At 44.7% G+C, this 24,482-nt stretch overlaps 1 protein-coding gene across 3 annotated transcripts in view; it reads left to right on the top strand.

The window, feature by feature from the left end:
- The first annotated feature begins 1,135 nt into the window (after positions 1-1,135).
- Positions 1,136-24,482, top strand: part of LOC133457985 (ankyrin repeat and BTB/POZ domain-containing protein 2-like) — a 30,945-nt gene continuing 7,598 nt past the window's right edge. For 2 of the 3 annotated variants that reach the window (XM_061737431.1, XM_061737413.1), the window contains exons 1-12: positions 1,136-1,433; positions 2,408-3,039; positions 14,633-14,782; positions 15,862-16,069; positions 16,148-16,300; positions 19,493-19,658; positions 20,941-21,030; positions 21,114-21,215; positions 22,594-22,690; positions 23,472-23,607; positions 23,688-23,932; positions 24,112-24,290. In XM_061737431.1, the coding sequence (XP_061593415.1) occupies positions 1,276-1,433; positions 2,408-3,039; positions 14,633-14,782; positions 15,862-16,069; positions 16,148-16,300; positions 19,493-19,658; positions 20,941-21,030; positions 21,114-21,215; positions 22,594-22,690; positions 23,472-23,607; positions 23,688-23,932; positions 24,112-24,290 (2,316 nt within the window). In that variant the 5' untranslated portion in view covers positions 1,136-1,275. The remainder of the gene's footprint in view (positions 1,434-2,407; positions 3,040-14,632; positions 14,783-15,861; positions 16,070-16,147; positions 16,301-19,492; positions 19,659-20,940; positions 21,031-21,113; positions 21,216-22,593; positions 22,691-23,471; positions 23,608-23,687; positions 23,933-24,111; positions 24,291-24,482) is intronic. The other variant, XM_061737423.1, reaches the window with a different exon arrangement.

The following is a 24,482-nucleotide window of genomic DNA, read 5'->3' as shown; positions in this document are numbered from 1 at the left end:
TGATGTAATTTAATGAAATGTTTGTGAAGACGGGCTTTAATGTAGAAAAGTGCGTTTTTGGTCAAAATATGAAATGGGCTTCGTCATCAGCTTCACCTTGAACCCGCTGAACTCCGGCCTGTTTTTGATGCCTCTGCTTGTCTGATCTGGAACATCTGACACATCTTGATGGTCGGTTGTGTTTAAAAGGCTCGTTTGGACTCTGAGTTTATTGAACCTGAACTCAGGGAGTTATTCACAGAGCAGGGATACTTAACCCTGAGCAAGAGGGGTCAGTTTCATCACAAACTCACAGTTTCATCACAAATACCTCTGGCAATCTTACTTATATTATATTATTTATTTGCAATGTCAAATAAATAAATTTAGTATAGCTTTAGAAATTCCAGTGTCTGTGCAGGGATTTGTATTCATGTAAAGGGTGTTTAACGACTCTGGAAACACTTTAGGACTACCCTGATTCTTTTTTTCATACTAGTAAGCTCATGATGACTAATGTGCTAACAGCATCAGGTAAACTGAACCAAGGTAACTTTGGAGTCATCAGTTAAAGGGACTATTAACTGATGATTAATAAACAACCCGTTTTTTAGAAACCATTTAATAAGCATCTATTAAAGAATAGGCATATGTGATGGCAAATAAAAGCAGTTTCCCACTCACATTCGTTCAAAGTATATGCATAAAAAAAGTCATAGTTCAGCTTCCCACATTACAGGGTCATAACTTCTGCAGGGAAACGGAAACTGCTTCGTTTAACTGAATCATTTGTTTAAAGCAGTGTTTCCCAACCCTGGTCCTCGTGGGCCCCTGTCCTGCATTTAGTTGTTTCCCTGCTTCAGCACACTGTGATACAAGTACCTGTGTCATCAACAGAAGTGTCCAGACCTTGATGACAAGCTAATTAGGACCATTAATTAGAATCAGGTGTGGTGATGAAGGGAAACATCTAAAACATGCGGGACAGTGGGCTTCGAGGATGTGCCGCGCCGCCGCGCTGCGGCCGCCAGGGGGCGCTGCGGGGCCCTCCGGGGGCCTCACCTGAACTCTGGATGTGATTGGTCTCCTCAGCAACAACGCCGTCCCGGTTTAAATACTGTTTAGATTTTTGCCCCGCATGTCAGAGTCCCGCAGCTCCTCGTCCAGACAGGTGGAATCTAGAGGTTTGATTCTTACATCTGGGACTGATGAGAGGATTTAATGGAAGACTTTGCTGATTTTTCTGTGCGTAAAAGTCCTGAGAGGGTTTAAAGAGCTCCCACATCCCTGCGCATCATGTCCAGCTGTTTGCTGGGGAAGACCCTGGAGGAGCTGAGCCTGGAGGAGCTGAGCTTGGACTCGGGCTACGCGGCCGGGGATCCCTGCCCGTCCCTCAGCCTGTCCTCCTCCGGCAGGTCCCGGTGGGGCCCCCGGGGCTCCGCGTACAGCAGGAGGTAATGGACACTTATATAGAAGCAGAATTAGCAAACAAAGAAGAATGTACACATGTATGTGTGTAGGTGTGTGTGTGCCTGTGTGGGTGTGTACCGGTGTGAACATATGTACATGTATAGTATAGGATCTGATGTATAGACATGCACGTGACGTGCATGAGATGAAATGACAACCTAAATTGGTTTTGTCGGTTTCTTTAGCATCTTTTCACTTTCTGTTTCCAGAGCTCAGATTATCTTGTGTAGCCTCATGATACTTCATTTGTTCTTTTTGCATATTCTATTATGATAAAAGGTGGGCAAGATAAGCTTTATGCTTCAAGCCCAGACCTTTTCGGTCAAAATAATTAATCAGTCACCATGTTGACCTAGGAAAAACTTGTAAATGTTTATTATCTTGCTTATTGATTTTTATGCTTATAATTGACCGAAATAAAGATAAGGAAGGATAAGGATAAGAAGGAACGCTACCGCAGGTCCTTCATCCCGACAGCAATCAGTCTCTACAATAACCAACTCTAGTCACTCGAGTGCAATAACCTGTGTTTCTTCCCTCTAAATACCACTGGTATCTTTGCACATGTATATATTATTCGTTTTTCGGGTTTAGTATTTCTTTTGTACATTGCTCATTTGTTATATTGCTCTTTTTTTTTTAATTATTTAGCTATTTATTGGTTATTTTTACTTTTTAGGATATTTTGTAAAATTGTTTAGTGTGTATGTTTGCTGCTGCACAAGTAAATTTCTCCTCCGTGGGATTAATAAAGTTTATTCTATTGCTCTTTTTTTTAATTATTTAGCAACTTTTTTGGTTATTTTTACTTTTTAGGATATACTTTTTTCATACCTTTTCATACTTCGTGTGTATTTTGTAAAATTGTTGAGTGTGTATGTTTGCTGCTGCACAAGTAAATTTCTCCTCTGTGGGATGAATAAAGTTTATTCTATTCTATAACTACCTATCTAACCAGCAGGAGCATCAGCTGGGACGCCCCCGCGGAGCTGCATCCGGACCTGGAGGAGGTCCCCTGGACGCAGCCGGAGCTGCGGGCCGTGGTGCGGAGAGCCGCGGGCGGCGGGGACGCGCCCCTGACCGCGGACGCGCTGCGGCGCCTGTCCCTGCTGCTGCGCAGGGCGCTGCTGCGGGTGTCCCGGGAGGCGCAGCGGCTCAGCGCGCTGCACCGGCGGGTCACGCGCCTGGAGGTGGTGACCGCGGTGCGGCTGGTGCTGGGCCGCGGGCCGGCCGAGGCCTGCGTGTGCGCGGCCGTCAGGGCCGTGTCCCTGCACTGCATGAGCTCCGGGGAGAGCGGGGTGTCGGCCCGCTGCGGCCTGGCTCTCTCCGTGGGCCGGTTCTTCAGGTGGATGCTGGACACCAGGGTGTCCCAGCGCGTGCACGAGTACGCGGCCGTCTGCCTGACGGCGTGCGTGGAGAGCCTGGCCGAGCAGGTGGCCGGGCGCGCGCTGCGCGCGGCCAGGATGAGCGTGGACCGGGTCACCGGCCCCCCCGTGACCCCCGAGCTGCTGGACGGAGCCGTGGACGGAGACGTGGAGCTGCGGGGGCTGCAGCCCTACGAGAGCCTCCTGTGGGGGAAACACACCAGTGGTGAGTTCAGCACCTCACCATCATACTCACCCCTCTGCAGGCTTTTATCTTCCAGTTATTGCTGTTTTTATTGTTAGTTTTTTATTGTTTGGTGCTATGATGAAGACATGTCAGGAGCAACACATCACCTGGACCACCGGTAAGAGAACGTTGTGGGCATTGTCTTTTAATTGGCTGCCGGTGTCGTGCCAAAAAGTGATTGCCTGCCAGAATCTGATTTCTCCCCTGAAAATGGGTCTTTTTACCTGCCAAAAATTGATTGAAGGCCAAATACAGTTAGTGAAAGGTTGTTTAATATGATTTGATCTCATTCTTGAGCTTCATAATATAAACACTAGAGCTCACAGGATTGCTTTTAACTTCCGTGGTAAACGGGGGAGAGGGGGGTCCGGGGCCTTGTTGGTGAAGACATCTGCAGTCGGGAAAAAACTGTTCTTGTGGCGTGAGGTTTTGGTCCTGATGGAGCGCAGCCTCCTGCCAGAGGGAAGAGTCTGAAACAGTTTGTGTCCGGGGTGGGAGGGATCATCTGCAATCTTTCCTGCACGCTTCAGGGTCCTGGAGGCTGCAGGTCCTGGAGAGATGGAAGATTGCAGCCAATCACCTTCTCTGCAGAGTGGATGATAGGTGAGGAGGTGAACATTCTGCAGATTCATGTAGAGACAAACCTGAAATCATCTCCTGATTTGAGCTTCAACATGCTGCAGAGCAGACCATAATGACTGTCCTGGTTGCATCAGACCTCTTGAGGAGCTATAACCTTCGCAAGAATGATGAGCTGATGGTCTGAGGTAGTTCCCAGTTGTTCTGCTGCTATAACCGGACGGTGTCACTGAGATGAAGAGTCCATGATGGCCTCAAACTGCCCAATGAGCCCCGTTGATCGTGATCAAGATCAAAATCAGAAGTTAAAGGAGTCCACAAACGCCGTGGAGATGATGACCGGGAGACCCTTTGACAGGAAAGCGGTGATTTGGATAATAACACGAAAGTGGAGGAACCTCTCTGATGTTGGAGTCAGATGCTCACAGTGATGCACGCTCGGTGCTCAGGGTTGTTTTAGTGTAGAAATGCAGACAAACTAACTCAAAGTCCTCCTGGGAACAGTGTACTGATGGGTTTCACAGAGGATATTATGAGGCAAAGCAAGTTTGTTTGTACCTCACATTTCAGCAACAAGGCGGTTCAAGCTGCTTTACATTATAAAAACAAAGTAAAGAGGAAAAAAAGCTGCAGTGCAGTGGCAGAATAAATAAAACTTAGACTTAACCAAGAGTTACAGTTTAGTACTAATCCAGTCAAAGGGAACTGTAAACAAATAAGTTTAGAGCCTTGTTTTAAAGGAACTGAGGGTTTCAGGGTTCCTGCAGTTTTCTGGAAGTCTGATCCAGATCTGTGGAGCATAGAAGCTGAATGCTGCTTCTCCATGTTTGGTTCTGGTTCTGGGGACACAGACCAAACCTGAAAGGTCTGGATGGTTGCTATGACAACATATCTCTGATGTATTTTGGTCCTAAACAGTGATACATGAATAAAAGTGTTTTGAAGTTTATTCTCTGAGGTACAGGGAGCCAGTGTAAAGATCTCAGAACTAGAGTGATGTGGTCCACTTTCTTACTTCTGGTGAGAACCTGACAGCAGCATTCTGGATCAGCTGTCGCTGTCTGATTCACTTTTTAGGCAGACCTGTGAAGATGTTGTTTTAGTTTTTCAAGGTCCTGCTGAGACATGAGTCCTCTGATCCTGGAGATCTTCTTCAGGTGGTAGAAGGCCGACTTTGTAATTGTTCTAATGTGTTCTAATGTAAAGTCCATGACTACACCCAGATTTCAGGCCTTTTCAGTGGTTTGTTGCTGCAATAGCTGAAGCTGAGTGCTGACTCTTAAATGCTCTTCTTCTGGTCCAAAAACCACTACTTCTGTTTTGTTTTTGTTCAACTGAAGAACATTATGCCACATTCACTCATCGATTTGCTCCATGCATCTACTGTACTCAACGCTTGTATGGGCTCATTGTCTCCTGGTGACATTGTAATTTAAAGTTGTGTGTCATCTGCGTAGTTATGCTCACTTATCTTGTTGTTGTTTATTATCAGAGCTAGCAGAAGCATGTAGATGTCAAACAAGAAGGGTCCTAGAATAAAACCGTGGGGAACCCCACACATAATTTTTTTTTTGTAAAGTTGCCCATTGACACAAAGTATTCCCTGGCCTTAAAGTAAGACTTTTTTTTTTTGTGATCAAAATTTTTCTTTATTTATCTCGTACTCACAGTACAACAAATCACAACCACAGTATGCAACAACAGTACCAGTACATAAAGCCTTGAAGTAAGACTTAAAACCAGTCAAGTACTGTGCCAGAAAGTCCGGCCCATTTATCCAATCGCTGTAGTAATATACCATGGTCAACGATGTCAAATGAGGTCCAAAAATACCAGCACTGTGGTTCTTCCACAGTCTGTATTTATGTGAATGTCATTGAACACCATGACAAGAGCAGTCTCAGTGCTGTGGTGATTACAGAAACCTGACTGGAAGATGTCAGAGTTAAGAAGGTATTTAACTGTTGAAACAGCTTTCTCAAAAACCTTACTGATGAACAGAAGATTGGAGATGGGACTGTAATTTTGCATTAGCAACTTGTTCAGATTGTTGTTTTTTAGCTGTGGTTTTATGGCTGCTGTCTTCAAGGTCTAGGGGAATTAAAGTGAAATTACTTATTTCCTTGATAACAAACTTGAGTTTCTGAAGTGATTAAGAACTCTGAAGCTCCAGTGTACGATCATCCTGACAACGTCGTTGTAGTTGCATCAGATCGTAAATGTGTCAGCTACTCAGATTCACAGGAACTGTGACATCACAGATCCAGATCAGAGCATAGTTGTCTAGCCTCTCCGTCTTTATCACCACTCACAAAACCACAGGCTGCGCTGCAGAGGCACGAAGGCAAAACGCCAAAAAATGTGATGTTCGACATCCAAAGTTGCACTTTGAACGAGGCTCAAAGCTCTTTTACATCATATTTACATTATTATTGTGGTACTCTGAAAAAGAGACTTCAGAGGTGTTCTTAGGGAACCTGTGGGTTACAGGAGGGTCTGTCCAGTTCTTCTTCTACAGCTGAGACCCAGACGAATGAATCATGAAGCTAATCTGTGCAGTTTCATCACTGCCGGCCTCTAATTCTGACATTGGATCGGATTTATACCATCTGATTAACTGTAACAATGGAGATTTTAAACCAGTGTGATGTCATCAGAAACATTTTGTGTTTCAGTCATTTCTATCAAAATATAAGATTTAAAGTTGGAGTTGACATAATAATAATAATGTTGTTGTTGTTCTTGATGATGATAATACATTTTATTTATTGGTGCCTTTCAACACCCAAGGTCACCTTTGGTCAAATATGACAGTAAGTTATTGCAGGTATATATTACAGTTTATTTTATGTCTTTAAGCCTGTGATGCCTAGTGTGGAAGTCCAGGTCCAAAAACCCAGAACAGGAACCAGTCTGACTCGTAGGAATAAAATGTGTAGATGCCACCAGCGAACCAGAAGTGTGCGGCTCTAAACTGGCAGATGATTGATGGACTCGTGAAGGAGGCTCGCAGCATAAACACGGTAAACACAACCCCACTGACGGAGTCGGCTTGCTGACTGCTGCATGCTGGGAGACGTCCTTCAGCCCCTTCAAAGACGCCTCCCAGGAGAACGGCCAGGAAGACGTGGGTGAAGTAAATGGGTCAGTGTTGTTAGCCTCTGACCCCCCCGGACGACACAAAGGAGCTCTCTTTGCCACGCTGGGGGTGCGGGGTGGGGGGTGTGAGGTCCAGAGCTCTGGGAGCTGAACAAACACCCCGTCCAGGCCGGTCCGGCGGAGTGTCGCACCTCTGCAGAATCAACATGCCCGGTGTGCATGTTGGCTCATTCAGGCTGTAATCATTGTTGGAGCTCCGCGGTGTGAAACTGACCCAGAGAGCAGAGGAACCTTCACGCTGCAACGCTAATTAATTAAGTAATTAAGAAGTTACTTTATTAAGAAGTTACTTCACATTCAGTCTGATCAAATCTGTTTAGAAGTAGGGCTGCAACTAACAACTATTTTAATAGTCGACTAGTCATCGACTATTGACATGATTAGTCGACTAATTGGATAATTAGTAATTTTTTTTAAAATTTAGTATGAGGTTGCTTTAATTATGTGGCAAATGATAATAAACAACAGAAAGATGGCACTAGAGCCCTGCAGGGCTGTTTTCTTCATCCTGCTCCCGCCCGCATCCGCAAAACTCTGAGAATTCACAATAATAGAGATGCATTGATTTCGAGTCTTCTCCCGTCCAGCAAGCGAAATGTCCAGACAAATCTATCTGATTTAATGTTAACATAATCATTGTGGAGTTTGATGGATAATTGACAGTTCATAGGTACCTGACAGAAAGTTAGATGCAAATCCATCATTGTCATCAGCGCACAAGCTTTTTCACCTTTTGCGCATCAATTATGTGATTGAGGTTATAGCAACGAGAGTAGCTGTGAGTGGCTCAAATAATACTAATAAATAACGTGAAATAAACAAAGTTAACTAATGGGACGAATTAATTTAACAAATGAAAATAGGCTTAATATCTTACTAAGGCGAGTCCATTTCGTTCAACACTCGACGTGCTTTCTGTTCAAATGCATTACCGACGTGCTCCTGTGATAAGCAAGGTTGGCTTTGCAAACCCTGCAAGTCATCTTTTTATTCGCCGTATTCGAGGCTAAAATGCTCCCAAACTTTTGAAGTTTTATTACCCACAGCTGCGCTGAGACGCTATCGTGCACGACTCTCGGCAGAGATTGTATTGAAGTGAGACGCCTCACTCCGTTGGAAAAACACGAATCGTTGCAGCCCTACTTAGAAGTGTCTTTACCCAAACAACGAGCGCTGCCAGATCTGAGACGAGGGGGAGTGGATCCGGTTGCTAACCTGGTACCAGCACACTTCCACTCAGAAGGATCCGGAAATGGTCCACGGTGGCTGGTCCAGCTGAGGAGCCTGGAGGAGCCTGGAGGAGCCTGGAGGAGCCCGGGAGACCCTTCCAGACCAGCCCACAACCAGTCAGGGTGGCCTGTTAGGGAAAAGTCACAACATATTCTCTTCAAAATAAGAGTCACTATGTTCTGTGAAGGGTCAGTCTGCTAAGTGTGCCAAGTAGCAACAAAAACAGTCATGGGTAGCAAGTGATGACAGCTGTCTGCTGGCTGGACCAGCCCCTTACTGAACATGAACATGACACAGAACCTGGCAGTCGGAGGAGGAACCGCGGGTCTGGATCTGGGCCTGACCCTGCATTCACACTGAAAGCGTCACGGGCATCATAGGCAGCCGGCTGCCATTCATTTTCTATGAAAACGCGCGTCGAGAGGCAGCAGGAGCAGCCGGAGCAGCAGGAGCAGCAGGAGCAGCAGGAGCAGCCGGAGCAGAGCGTCAATTTGAAGTTGAAAAATCTCAACTTTATGCAAATGAGTAGCAGCGACGCCGAGGCAGCGTCCAATCACAGACCGGGATTCCCGAACAATAAGCCTCAATGCAGAGTGTACTTTCATGTAGACACAAACGTACACTCATTCACATGCGTAAAGGAGCAGAGCTGTGCACTAACACACTTATTTTATCAGGAATTAATATATTTCATGCAGCAAACTGACATTTTTGCTGATTTGACTGCCGTTTTTACCTGAACTGCTGACGTGAAACACGTATCTGATGGTTGAGGAGCTGGATAGTCCCAACGATTTTATTTGCTACATTGATCCAACGCAAAGTAATAAAAAAAACGTGCTTATTAATCACAAAACACAGGTTAAACATCATGACCAAATCCACTACGACGGTGTGTCAGTGTTCACCGCAGACAGACTGCAGCTTCACCGGGACCAACGATGATGGTTGGTGTTGATCCAGGACCAACCTGGTTAAGGAGCATCAAACTCTCATCTATGTGGAAATAACGCTGAAATATAAAGAAGGCGTCCCAAAGTGTGATCTATGGTGAAATAGGAAACTGAAGATGTGCACGCTATATATAGATATGTGTACACTGTTCCCTCCAGTTCTGCAGTGCAGCTTTAGCCCCGCCCACTGCAGGCGTCGGCAGTACATGCAGCTTTCAGTGTGAACGCACCAAGCAGCGAGATGCTGGCGTCAGGAGATTTTTGACGCTTTCAGTGACTACTTTTCCATGCATCAATAACTCTTTTAAAACCCGAATATTGGCAATAACCCGAATTTGCACGGCCATGTAAACACCAATAACCCCTTTGAATAAACCAAATTTGCTCATATTCCGGTTTTTAAAAACCCGAATATGAGCCCTGGGTTACTCCTTTTAAAACCTGAATATTCAGTCATGTAAACGCCTAACGGAATATCCCCATCAAACGGAACAGGAATTTGTTTTCTGCGCATGTTCTGTTCACAAGGAATCCTGGTCTTTTGAGTCCAGGAAGTTCTTATTCATGGGTTTCATGTGACGTCACACAGTACTCGCAGCGCCATCTTAAGGACCGACTTCCAACATGCCGTCTATCTGTTGTGCCGTGGTATGCGACAATAATAAGTCTAAAAAAACGGGATTGACCTTTTATCAGTGCTTTAAGTGGGCCGTGGGATATTGTGATATTTAAATGTTCTATTTTCTTCCTGTCACTCGTGTTGAAAGCCGGTTGAAAGCGCTGTAGGAAACAGTCATGATGAGGAACGGCTGATCCAGTTAGTTGAAATGAGAAGTTATATGATTCATCCTCATTTCACCACAAAAACCACAATAAAGTGGCAGAAAGAAATAATATCCTAATCCTTGGTGATGGAGACGTCACGGGACGCACCGCGCAGGAGATCGGGAGCGCAAGATGAACATTTGCATTAATAATATAATAAATCATATTTAATGTTTTAATAAAGTTTTATGGTGACATGATGATATGCTTTTACTTTCTAGAGTAGTAACGTTACTGAAAAAGTGAACTGCCTTCTTACTTTTCATTACATAGACGTATCCTGTGCAGGCAATGTATGCCGCGTTCCATTTACCTCGGAAATCGGAACTGGGAACTGCAACCATATTGGAATGGTAACTCGGGGGTGGTGAAGCTTCTCCCACTTTCCCAGTAGGAAATCCCACTTCGAGGGGCGTTCCAGTTGAAAATTCCGACTGGGAACTGGGAAATTCCGACTTCCGAGGACAAATGGAACGCGGCATCAACGCTTATGCTATTCATCACAAGACTGTCACTTACCTTTCCTGTTACCACGAACATTGTTTGGCCTCCACATGATGAAGTTTGGCATCTTTAACCCACCCTGATGTGAAGTAGCAGTAAGCTTCGCTACTTTAAAAGCTTTGAGAGCTTCGCCGGTGTATGGAGAAGGATTGTGGACCAGGTAGATATATATGTCTGCAAACGACAAATCTGGCAGGTTTTTGGCAGACTAGAGTGGAGTCAGTAATTGATTAGCTATTATATACGGATCAAAACCTAAAGTATCAATTTTCTGTAGATACCGTTGCTGTTCTTCGGGAGTTAAGTGAGTTATTAGGTGAGACGTCATATTGGCTGCATGACGTGCGGTCGTCGGTCGGTCCTCAAGATGGCGCTGACAACAAAAAATGTCACGTGACTGAAACCCATGAATAAACACGGAGAAACACAAGACCACGCCACACTTTTGGAGTGAGGAGGAGACTAATCACTTCATAAATGTAATGAAGGATATGAACATTTCTGCATTTGTAGACGGTAGAAAGTACCGGGATAGCCAGATTTACAAGAAGGTGAGCGAAAAGTTGCGAGAAGCTGCATTTGTTTTGAATTTGGATACAGGAAGAAGAAGCGGAAATGACGCTAATTGCGTCATCACGTTCTCCGTGCGTCGCTGGTTTGATCCAGATATCCTGAATGATTAATTACCATGTATACAGGGATAACCCTGTTTGCTCACACATGTTAACGGAATATTACAAATGTTTCAGTAACCGGAATATTAGCAACAACCCGAATTTTGACTGCATGTAAACGTAGTCACTGTGAACGCAGGGTAAGCGGTTGGTGGAGAACCCGCAGTTCCGGACCTTGGTGATCTGTGGACGAATGGCGGGTCTGGATCTGGACATCGGCAGTCAGTGGAGAACTTGCAGTTTTTTAAAACATTTTTTTTAAAGGCTTAAACCTGGATGTTGGAATATTTGTGTAGAGACGTAAAAAACAAGTTTGCAAGGCTGACAGCCGGGTCATTCAGGTTCCACTCTGATTTATCTGAATGAGTCGGACTCAACTGGGACTCCGGGTTTGGTGACTGGACTACATCACTGGCTCTGACTGCCATGCAAAATTCCATTGTTTGGCAGAGAAATAAAAGACGACTCCTTTAGTCTGGTCCGGCCTGGTCTGGTCTGGCCAGCGAGCCTGAGTCTTGGTGTGATTCCTCTGAATCCAACTTTGATAACTGGGAGGCAGAAGGACGGATTCTGGATGCTGCTGGACAGACGTACAGCCACGTCCTCCTTCAGAGGGAGAAACAGTTTCTGGATCTGATTCCTGCTGATAAATATCCCCATTAAACATTTGTTTAAACAGTTTTCTTGCTTTCCTTGAAACGTTCTCCAAGATCGGGTCATCTTCTCAGAGGTCAGGTTCATCCTTCTCCTTGATAATTCATCTCAGCTGGCTGCTCTGGGATTTACTGGAGAGATTTTAAGCCTTTTATTTCTTTCAGAGTGACACATTTTACTGATGTTTAGTTGAAACGTCTTTTGCAGGTTCTGCAGATCTTCCCATCAGACTTTCTGTTTCAGCATTTACAGTTTCAGTCTTTGTATTGATCTTGATCCTGAACAGGAAGTGGAGAAAGATACGTCTGATATTGAGTCACATAACCAACACTGAGCAGAGAGTTATGTTACTCTGCTCACAAATATCCCAGAGTATTATCTGCACCTGGTCCTCATGTGAAATTCAGAAACAGGAGGAAGCATGTTGGTCTTCAGCAGTCCAGGAGAGACGGTCTGATCCAGTGATTCATCCGAAGCTGATGGTTTTACAGGCCGAGGACGGCCTGAACGTAAACACCAGATGTGTTTGTGACGGGAGGTACAGTACGGGAGTCTCAGGGGGCGTCGCTGGAGCGTTTGGCTCCACTGCAAACATGTCCTCAGCACCGCTGACCTCACATTCTGCACCTTTAAACACCCCCACATTACACTACCTAAACAAGGTTGTCTTGCCAGTTCTGGACGCTCAACGTGCTTCTAAGCCAAACGTCTTTTAAAATGATTAAGAACAATGTTTGTAAAACCTGGCAGCTCTTCAGAGAACCCATGAATGTTAAAGCGATCATACAAGCAGTTAAAACATTATTAAAAGGATAAATCCTCCCACTGCACAGACCAAAACTGCTATTGAACAAGCTTAAACACGTCTGTTTGGCTCACTGCTGGACCCCTGGAGGTCTGTAGAGGGACTGCAGGTCTGGATCTGGACCCTGGAGGTCCACAGGTCTTCTTATTTCCGGGTTTTCTTCGATGTTCAGAATCTGTTTCAGATCAGCTGTTTCACCGTTTTCTTAACGGAACATGAAATGTCCTTTTAAGAAATGAGACTCATTAGCGCCACCTTCACCACGATGGCCGTCGGGGGTACTGCAGCCAACAGTGAAGCCGGCACGGGAGAACGGGGAGAACGCGCATGCAGTGTCATGTGACGTCACATCCGCAGGACAGCGCAGGAAATTGCAGCACATTTTGCAGCACATTTTGCAGCACACAGCCTGTTCAAGGCAACGGAGAGATACACTAGAGGGCTCATTCTTTTGGGTTTGGAACGCTTCATCTGACATTATTACTAGAAAACTTAAAACATGTCTACACCGTGTGTCTGTGTGTGTGGAACCTGGGTGAATTGTGGTGTGCTTGTGTCTGTCTGTGTGTGTGCGGGGAGGGGGGGCATTAATACGTTTTATGTTTATTTGTTTTATGAAAAGCACTTTGTGTTGCATTTTTTGTATGAAAGGTGCTTTACAAATAAAGTTTGATTTGATTTGATTAAAACGTATACACATTTTTTTCATAAATCCTGCCTCAATCCTGCCTCATACTCCTTTAATGGGTTCCAAACTTCAGCCGTCATCTTTTTCCCATGACATTGTGCCCACGCGTGCAACACGTTTGTGACACAAGTCGGTGAGATTAACTTAGCAGGACCTGGTCCGGCCTGTTTGGGCCCAGCCGGGCCTCGGCGAGTCGGCCCCGACCCCCGACAGAACCCCCGACAGAACCTCTGTGCTTCTGTTGTTGCAGCCAAACACTGGCGGCTCTATTCCTGCTGCAGAAAAGAGCCGTTGTGTCGGTCCGGGCGGCCGAGCCCCCGTTTCCACGTGGAACACACACAGTTCAGGGGGTGTTTTTGTTCAGTCACAGGTACAGCAGAGGGGGGGGGTGAAGGAAATGACTTAATCACTCCTAATTCTGCTGTAAGAGCCGCGGTGTTGGACACAGTGGGTCAGCGCGCACAGGTAGGGGCTAGAAAACAGCGGTTTGTGCTTTGTCCCATCCAGACTGGTCTCCTGTTGTGAACCCATGAATGGCGGCTTGTCCCCCCCCCCTGCTCCCCTCGGCTGCACCGCTTTATCCGCCACACTGGAGTCGTGTGTGAAAACTCTCTCTGAACACAAGAACCCACTTTTAGGAAGCAGAGGTGTGTGTGTCCACCTCAGTGAGCTGGTGGGGGGGGGGCAGTCACACCCTCCATACCCCCCCATACCCCCCCGGGCTTTGGTTTTTGCAGATCAACGCTACTGATGCTGGTTCTATTATCTGGATGACCAGGAGTCAGCAGAAGTCCTTTCAGTGGAGGACAATGGATCTCATGAGTGTGATCAAGCCGGCGGTGGTGTGAGGGTATCAGTGTGTCATTTATAAGTGTGTGTGTGTGTGTGTGTGTGTGTGTGTGTGTGTGTGTGTGTGTGTGTGTGTGTTGGATCAGACACTCATGTGATGCTGCTGAGGTTTTGTGTAGTTTACTGTGAAAGGAAAGTGTCAGCTTTGCCTTCTGTCATAACTATTTTACATTTTGGTGTTATAGTTCTACAAAACAATACTTGTCGGGATTTAGTTTTTTATTTTTTGGACACTTTCACATTACAACTGTATTGAATTACTTGTAAGGCTCACTTTTTTTTTCCTAATTAAAAACATTGTTTTTTTTTACATATTTGTTTTGGGCTCTAGTGGCCCTTTATTGAAGTTGCAGACTGGAAGTGGGTAGAGAGAGAGATCGGGGATGACATGCAGCAAAGGTGCACAGGCCGGGATTCGAACCTGCGACCACTGCAGGACTGTAGTCTCAGTATATGAGCCGCTTGCTTAACCCACTGTGCCACTGAACGGCTAACAAAAAATTGTGTTTAAAACAACAACTTGCATTTCATGGCATGTAGAGAGAAAAAAATGTTTTCCTCCGCCTAATTTGTAAAATGGTTTATGAGCATCTCTGCTGCCGGACATGGCTGTGAACCCTAAAAGTGAAGGAATCTGTCACTCTGTGTCGAGGTGAGCTGTCGCTGCCGGTCCACGTCAGCCCGTACACCAAGGTTCCCGAGGAGCCCATGGAGAGCAGGGAGGACGCCCTCATCCACCTGGAGGTGCGGACGCTGGAGCAGGCGCTGCTCGCCACCTGCGTGGGCAGCATCACAGAGCTCAGTAAGTGTTTGGTTAAAGTGCGGCAGATGGGAAACGCCAGATCACCAGCTGTTACAACGCCTGGCTTGTATTCAGAAAACAAGGGCACTTTCACGCCGCGCAGATTACCATACTTACATGTCCCAACGCCCATAACTGGGACAAGAATCAAGGAAGGAGTTTGATTTCTTGTACAAGATTCAAGATTTTGTTTTAGTCTTAAATCGAATGCTTCAAAGAACTTCGTATGACTTTTTCACTTTGAGGATTGTTGTCAAAATTTAAGTTAAGTTCATTCTTTTAGTACACAAAATCAATGAAAGTTGACCTATTTAGAAAAATCTCTCATCAGTTTTAGATCAGAGCAGATGTCCAACTGCAACGAGTAGTCCCATCTAGATTTTATAAAGGTGGAATAAAGGTGGCTGTGATTTTTCTGTTGTCCGTCTTAATGGGGAAATGAATCCAGGTATCAGTGAAACAATAAAAGGAAATGTATTTCCTGGGGGAAAGGGAGAGAATGAAGGGGGAACAGAGGGCAACGAACAGTAAAAACGACAGTTGGTCCATAATGGAGCCTTGAGGTTCTCCAGAAGTCAGAGGAGCAGCAGAAGAGTAACAAAATCCTCTCTGTCAGGTATGGTTTGAACCAGTTTAAAAGTTTATCAAAAATCTTTGATGGCAGCAAATAGTTTTAGTCTTGACAGCAAAACCTTGAGCCACTGCCTGCAGATCTAACTTTGCTAAAGCACCAGTCGGTTCTCAGTCGGCAGCTGAAAGATTAAACACTCTGTGCTGTGACGTGATTTAAAACCAGACTGCGATTCAATGACAAGCGTGTGGAGTATGAATGGAGTTGTTTTGTTCAATATCAGCCGTTAACTCCATCTTATCAACGAGAGGCTCCACTTCTGGCCAAACCTGGTTCTACAGCAAATCCAAGACGTCCTGATACTTTTACTGCTCACTTCCATCAGTTTAAATTCCTACTGGATGAACAAGCTGCCATTGATTTACATATTTCTGAAAACATACATTCTGGTGTGTTTGCTGGGTCCCTGAGGGAACCATCAGGAAGTCATGTTTTGTTCCTCCTGCAGGTGATCTGGTGTCTCGGGCGATGCGTCACATGCAGCGGCTGCACAGTTCCAGGCCCTCCGTCAGCAACGCCCGCTCAGCCGGCCAGCCCTCGGTGTCCTGGGCCCCGGACGCTGTCCGTACCCTCTACTACTTCCTGTCCAGCCCGCAGATGGAGTCCCTGGAGAATCCCAACCTGGATCCTTCGGCCATGACGCTGAGCAGAGAGAGGTGCCGTCCTGATCTGATCTGAGTCCTCCAGGTGGGTGCTGCTCTCGTCTGTTCTGACGCGTCTCTACCTGGATGCAGGCCGTTCCTGCTCCTCCCGCCGCTCATGGAGTGGATCCGGATGGCCGTGGTGCACGCTGAACACCGCCGCAGCCTTCTGGTGGACAGCGATGACGTCAGACAGACGGCCAGACAGCTCCTGCCAGGACTGGACTGTGAGCCCAGACAGCTGAGGTGAGATGCAGATGATTCCTCCAGCAGTGACTGCACCAGCAACAGGTGGTGCCCATTTGATTAAAAATATTATGAACGTATAAGTGAAGACAAGTGTAAAAATCTGAAGATCATTTTGCAGAAAGACCTGAGTGAAGAAGACTGGTTAAATATTGTATCAAATACAGGGAAACACATGAGAGAGGCAAATGGGAAGTGTATTCAGCATAAGATAAGTCATAGATTTTATTTCACCCCCTCAAAACTGCACAGAATGGGTTTAATAGGAACTAACTTGTGTTGGAAATGTCAGAAGGATATAGGGACATTTTTACATGTGATCTGGGAATGTAAACTAGTGTAGCCATTCTGGGAGAAAGTATTGGAACATGTGAGTAAATGGCTGGGAGTGGCGACACCTGTATCACAAATACTGTGTTTGTTAGGGCATCAAACAGAAAATCCAAATATATCTACCGTATTTTCGCGACCATAAGGCGCACATACATTTTTTATTTATTTTTTTAAATGTGCCGGGCGCCTTAAGAAACGGTGCGCCGTGTCTATTACCTGAATTACGGTAATGTAAGGCCGGCCACCATGAGAACGGTAAAGGGAGAAGGGGGCGGGTGAAGCACCCGTGAGTTGCGACGTGAATGAGACTCCACTGAGCTGATTAATGCGAAACAGATGATGAAGACTTTTAAGGATTTGCTTGATGTGTAAAGTGAAATAAAATACAATCAAACTAAGTTTTGCTCCCGCTATATTTTTAAATAAGCACACTTGTGTGTGTGTGTTCTGCAGCGCGTGTGTTTTGCATGTCGGAACCGAGATGCACCTGCCGTGGGTTTGCGGGTCCGATCGCCGCATCCCCGCGGCAGATCCGGCTGAAATGCCGGTGGTCTTTCCCCGGGAGCCCCTACTACCAGTCCATGTGGGCTCCTCCGGTCCCGGCCGGTCGGAACCGGTCACTTTCCCCGGTTAAAGCCGCGTGATGCGCGCTACTGCAGCCCGACTTCCTGGTTCCCAAAGCGGAACTGCAGAAACTGCCGGCTGTGGTGATTTTTAAAAGAAAAGCGTTGCCTAAACAGACTTTTCCAGCCAGAGTGAAATGAAAAGGGCTGGATGGATGAGGAGATGATCGGGTGGCTGAGACAGGTTTATGTGCAGCGACCGGTGGTTTTTTTTAATTATTCAATGCGGAAACAGAAGATGAACCTTTGAAGGGTTTGATTGATGTGAAAAGTGAAATAAAATATCAAACTAAGTTTTGCTTCCGCTCTATTTTTAGCGCGTGTGTGTTCTGCAGCGTGCGTGTGTGCAGCTCCGTCTCTGTGGACGGCGCCTTTTGGGTCGGTGCGCCGTATGTGTGTTTTAAAACCAAAAATGACACACAAAACTGAGGGTGCGCCTTTCCACACAGTGCGCCATATGGTCGTGAAAATACGGTAAATATGATTGGGTAGTTTTTTTTTTTTTCAATTATATTTTTATTTGTTTTTAGCATTTTAAAGACATACAGGACAAAAACAACAAAGCAAAATCAAAACAAAAAGAATAAAAGAAGAAATGGTTACCTAAAGTAAAAGGACAACTTGTAAATCAAATACATAAATAATCAAATCAAATAAACCATGGTCACAGTGCATATATGTCTCTTTATGTACACAGAATCCTGGCATGGCCAGCCATGCTGGATGAATGTCAGAGGTCCATGAGTGGTTGCCATATTCTCAGAAAAACATCCCCCTTATTTTTTAGAGTGTACGTGCGTTGTTCCAAACGCAAAGTGTCATTCAAGGTTTGTTTAAACATGTTAAATGTAGGGGGTTTGTGCTGGTTCCAGTTGAGTAGGATGCATTTCTTTGCTATGTAGGATATCATAGCAATCCTCTTCGTGTGTGTGGGATCCAGTGTCTTGTCCAGTTCTGTACCAAAAAGGTAACGTATTGGTGTACAGTCTAGAGGGGTCTGTACAACCTTGACAGTTAAGTCATGCACAGCCTCCCAAAAGTGCTGTAATTTTCTGCATTCCCAAAAGATGTGCATAGTTGACCCTATGCATGCTTTGCAGCGATGACATCTAGGGGATGAGTTAGGAAACATCTTACTTAGACGGAGTGGCGTAAAGTACATCCTGTGCATAAACTTATAATTCTGTTCAATTATCTTGTTACAAGACAGTGAAATAAAGACATTCCGACACATACTATCCCACTGATCCTCACTCAGGTCACATCCCAAGTCCTTTTGCCAGATATTTTTGAGTGAGGTCAGAGAAGAGCTATGATGGTCTATGATCGGGTAGTTTTTAAAAGTGGGGATGGTCACAGCTGCTCAAACGATTCTCAGAGTATGGAAAAGTACAGTTGCCCCAGATGTTAAAAGATGGATGGAAATGATGTCAGAAGTTGCATCTTATGAACGCATGCTGGCTAGAGTGAACAATGAAGAGGAAGATTCCAGGAGGGCGTGGGAATGTATTTTTTTGTAGGTAGGGCAGATGGGGAAATTTGTAGACATGGTGCTGGATGTGCATTCTGATTGTTTCAAAAAGAAAATGTGGATTTACAGGAGGCCTTTGTATATATGGTTGTATGACGCATATACTGTATATTGATTCTGTTATAAATGTTGTGTTTTGAGTTTGAATGTATGTTCTTATATGCATTGATAAATAAAAAAAGCTTTAAGGACATAAAAAAAATATTATGAACGTCACCTGATCACAGTGTGTGGTAGTACAAGAACACACATGGACAAAGATGCTGGTATCCCTCCATCTCTGATCAGGACACTTTATTAGGTTTCATTAATTAAGTTTATTACTATTGTCAGTTTCACATTATTTCAGGGACCATCGTATTTTCAGCGTGTGTGCTTGACCTCAGAAAAACGACAGCAATTAACAATGTCTTTGGTTTTATTATTTCACAAAAGAAACAATTAAATTGAAAAATATGTAGGTAATAGTAGGCATCCCTTTCCTGCAGAAGTTGTAGCCAGGGGCTTTTTATTCCAGTTATCTGGAAGTTTAAAACCGCCCGGAAGTTTAAAATCGTCAGGAAGTTTAAAACCGCCCGGAAGTTTAAAACTGTCCTGAAGTTTAAAACTGTCCTGAAATTTAAAAGCGTCAGGAAGTTTTAAATCATCAACAAGGAATTTTAAAACCTGGTCCACGTTGTTACCGGAGTTCTTCAACGTCTGCAGGTCGGAGTGCTGTTTCCAGTCCTTCAAGTGTCTGGATGCAGACGCCGCTGCAGCAAAGTTCCGGCTGGATCTGGGTTTCCGGATGCTGTCGTGTGGTCGAGCAGACCTGGTGCCTCAGGCCACGGGGCTGCTGGGAGATGCAGGCGTGGACGCCATGGACGACCAGGTGAGAGCTGGATATTCACCACTCATTCTGTTCACCTTCTTTTACCAAACTGAGGTTGTATGGGTGCTGTGTTCTCCAGCTTGGAATAAAGTTAATGGCTTGTATCACAAACATGGGTCTGTGGGGTGGGTGAGTCTTATTAATTAATACATTAATTAATTATTTATTTAAATTATAACAGATGGAAGGTTCAGTTTTAAAATAAATAAATACATGTGAAAACATAAAGACAGATGACAAAAAGGACATTAAATGGATTTCTGTTCATTTTTGGATTTAATAGTTAAATAATGTATTCATTTATGTATTTATATTTAAAAAACGAATACAAATAAACATAAAATGTCAGATACAACTATAAAAAAGGAATAAATAACAATAAATAGTTTAAAATAATATAGATTAAAAAATGCAAACTTTATTTTACAAAATATTTCTTAATATTTTAAATTCTCTTTTTTTATGTCCTCTACATTCTAGCCCGTTTAATCTTCTACACTTTAAATGTCTGATTTGAGCCACTTCTGCCTTCCTTTAATCATTTTCTTCCCCAGTTTTCTGCATATATTAGTGGTTGATGAACATATTTAAAAATTAAATACATTTTATGAAATCATATGCTTTTATTTGCCTTTTTCTTTCAGCATTGATTTCTTTGTGTCACTCCCAGAATTTCACAGCTCTTTGGTCTGAAAAGTGAAGCCTGAAATTCTTCAAAAAATCTAGTTTTTAATAGTCTTGTTTTGTACAGAAATATGAGATAAAAGTTCAAAGATCTGCCTGATTCATCATTAAGGTAAATTCAATTCAATTCAATTCAATTAAATTTTATTTATATAGCATCTAATACAACAAAAGTTGTCTCTAGACGCTTTCCAGAGACCCAGAACATAAACCCCGAGCAATTATTACATAAATAATGGCAGGTAAAAACTCCCCTAGTGGGAGAAAAACCTTAAGCCAAACAGTGGCAAGAAAAACTCCCCTTTAGGAGGGAAGAAACCTGGACCAGGACCTGGATCATAAGGGGGGACCCTCCTGCCGAAGGCCAGACTGGTGGGTCAGGGACGGCAACAGCACAGCAGGCAGGTGGAAGCAGCAACGGGATGACCAGGGGTGGGGACCGCAGGCCAGCACGCAGCTCCCGAAGCTCCGGCCCAATCAGCAAGTCCCAGGTTGGGGTGCAGGGTCGGGGAAAGGTTGAGAAGGGGCAGGGCCAGGGTAATAATGATTAACTTCCACAACCTATGAGAATAATAACGTGTTTCCTGTGTTCCTGCAGGGAATGACTCCTCTGATGTACGCGGCTGCAGCAGGTGATGAGGCGTTGGTGCAGATGCTCATCGAGGCAGGAGCTCAGCTCAACCTGCAGGTAACACCTCGCTCTTTTAAATAACCTCTGCTTTAATTTATCTGTTCTTACCCGGGCTAATGTCTGTGAACGTCTTCGTTCAGGTTCCTGGGTTCTCCTCCAGACATCCATCTGTTCACCCCGGCAGTCGTCACTGGGTGGCGCTGACGTTTGCTGTGCTGCACGCTCACCTGTGTGTGGCTCAGGTGAGTCCTCAGGCCCCGCTTACACGGAGCAAAAACTGTGAGGTTTTCATGCATTTCGGCCGTTCGTTTACATGAAAACAAAGCTCAAAGTCACCAAAAACAATCAGTTCTGAAAACTCCGGCCAAAGTGGAGATTTTCAAAAACTCCGTCTTCACCTTTGCTTGTAATCAGAGAGAAACGGACATTTAAGCTTAAGAACATCACATTATGCGACAAGAACGTCACCAGCCTCATGTGTGCGACCTGTGTTTACAATTTGTTTGGCCACCGTAGTTACTCGTATCATTTGTTGATGTTTTTTTCCAGTATTCCGATTGGCTAGCATGACCTTATGCTTCTCGTTCCACAGCCCCCTGTAGGTTTGGCTCATAGCACCTTAACAGCGTATTTCTGTGGGTTTGACTAAATGAAGAGATTTTGAAAATGATCTGATGTAAATGAGGGTATTTTTCAAAACGTAGAGGGGGAAATATCCGTTTTTGTAAATACCCGGCTATGTGTAAACGTGGGTTCAGTCACCTGGAGGTTTTATAACCTGCTCAGGTTAGTCGCTCAGACACCTGGAGGTGTGGAGGAGGTACAGGTAAAAAGTCCAAATTCTTGAGGAAAAATGTTAAAATGAGAGAAAACATTACAACAACAACAAAAATCTGGATTCTGCGGTTAAAAGAAGCATAATTTCACAGGGAAAGACATTTTAGTCCGTGATGGGAAATAATTCCACAAAGAAAAAATCTTTATTAAAAATGTTCCTCATTGTATATTATGCAAGTTATAATTCCATGATGGGGAAAAAAATTTAACTCAGGAAGGGAAAAGTCGTATATATACAAGGAACCAAAAGTTATTCATTTATGAGCAAAATGTTTTGATTTTATGAATAAAATGACATAATTAAGCAAAGTTAATAGAACATATTCTACAAAGTAAAAGTTGTCATGAATCAGAACTCTGCTGAGGAAAATGTATCTTTACAAGGAAAATTAGAGAAACTTTTACTACTGTAAGAACAAATACATCTTATTTTGGTGCACAAGCATCCTGTTTTCCTGAGTAGCAGGACCACGGGGAAATGTACCACACGCTGCTTTTCTTCTTCAGTTTTTCTTCGTGTAACTTTTATCTTTTAGATCATTTGTTACTGTAAATATGCATTTTAATCATCATTTAAGAATTTGCCTACCTATTTATGTAATAATGCTTAATTTAAAGAGTAAAAAACCGTCAACAAGGTTTGATTCATTTTTACTTGCAGTTACAAGTTCAAGGATAAGCGTTCTTAAAAGGCGGGAAAAAGGTTTGACTGTTAAAAGCAGAAAAATCTGGATGATGCAGGTTCCCATAATAAGCTTGGTAATCGTGTTGTCATGGTGACAGCTGTTGCTGGAGGCTGGAGCAGACGTGGAGGGAGGAGCGCTGCTAGACGGACAGGAGAGCTCAGCGGAGACACCACTGCAGCTCGCTGCTGCTGCAGGTACCTGCTGCTGCACATCTGTTACTGCTGCACATCTGTTACTACTGCACATCTGTTACTGCTGCACATCTGTTACTACTGCACATCTGTTACTGCTGCACATCTGTTACTGCTGCACATCTGTTACTGCTGCACATCTGTTACTGCTGCACATCTGTTACTGCTGCACATCTGTTACTGCTGCACATCTGTTACTGCTGCACATCTGTTACTGCTGCACATCTGTTACTGCTGCACATCTGTTACTACTGCACATCTGTTACTGCTGCACATCTGTTACTGCTGCACATCTGTTACTGCTGCACATCTGTTACTACTGCACATCTGCACCTGTTTTTTACTGCACACCTGCACCTGATCAAAAACAAGCTCATCTGGGAAAAGTCACTTCCTTTATTATCTGGACCAAAATACATCAGCAAGCTCTTCTTCCTCTCTCTCTTCTTCTGCATGAAGAGACATTACAGTCTTGATCAGGACACTTGAACTTGTTTTTTAGTGACTAAAACAGATGGCTAACCTCTCTCAATGTCTGAAGTTATTCCCAAATAATCACAGGAAAAGTAACCCTTAGATACATTGAAATCCTGGGATCTCACTAGGATCTAACTGCTGGAAAACATCTACAACTATGAGCTCCAGATCTTCAACAAAGCAGTATTGCTGACCTATAACTTTATTAAAGTTTCTACAAGTTTCAGATAACTGAACTGAATCATGATTTCAGGGTGGTGAAGCCAATGTTTTAGGATGAATCCAACCAAACATGTGGTTCTTCCAGGTAACTATGAGATGGTGAGCCTGCTGCTCACCCACGGAGCTGACCCTCTGCTCAGAGTGCATCATGGGAGTTCTCTGACATCACCTCTGTACGAGGACATGAACTGCTTCAGCTACGCGGCAGCGCATGGACACAGGTGGACATTTAAACAAAAAGAAGCTTGTTTATTGTCTCTGGTTTTACTCTGGCTGAACGTAAGCGTGTTTGTACGTGCAGGAACATCCTGAGGAGGCTGCTGCTGCGGCCGCGCCTCAGGAACGAGGACATCCTCTCCCTGGAGGAGATCCTGGCTGAGGGAGTGGAGGAGCGGGAGGCCGGAATCCCAGCTCATCCTCCGGCCGCCGACCCCCTGAGCATCGTCCCCAGACTGAGCAAGGCCAGGATGAAGGGCCTGCAGCAGGCGGCCTACTACAGCGCTGAGCACGGATACCTGGACGTTACCATGGAGATCCGAGAGATGGGTGAGCCGCGCTGTCCAGCGAGTTCATCAAGAAGTAGATGACGAAGATTCAGATTACCCTCAAAGATTCTTAATATTAAAGATCCAGGAACTCACATCGGTCGCTTTATCTGCTGTTCATCTCTCTGCTGATGCTGCTGTTGATCTTTCTGCTGTTGTTCTTCTCGTCTCTGAGCTCAGGTGTTCCCTGGAGACTCCACACCTGGCTGGAGTCTCTGCGCAGAGCTCAGCAGCTGTGCAGGGATGACATCACGGTCTCCCTCCTGACAGAGTTCCCCTCCATCAGGACGGACGACTACAACCCCGAGCTGCTCTGCACAGGAATCCCCCTCATGTTCAGCATGTTGGACACCAGCAAGGTGCAGCTCAAAGATGGTTTTCAGCTCAGAATGTGCAACACTAACATGCTGCAGGTTACAAGCCTTTAGAGGTTGTCAAAGGTTCTTGCTGCCGGAAGGAAGATATTATTATTTTAGTTTAATTATCATGTTATTGTGAATGCGGCAGTTCCACCCAGATGTGGACACCAGCTTAATGTTCTGGAGAATTCT

Source organism: Cololabis saira, chromosome 2 (genome assembly GCF_033807715.1).
Source record: "Cololabis saira isolate AMF1-May2022 chromosome 2, fColSai1.1, whole genome shotgun sequence".
Taxonomy (NCBI): Eukaryota; Metazoa; Chordata; class Actinopteri; order Beloniformes; family Belonidae; genus Cololabis; species Cololabis saira.
The sequence above is the reverse complement of the archived record's forward strand: the minus strand, read 5'-3'. Positions and strand labels throughout refer to the sequence as shown.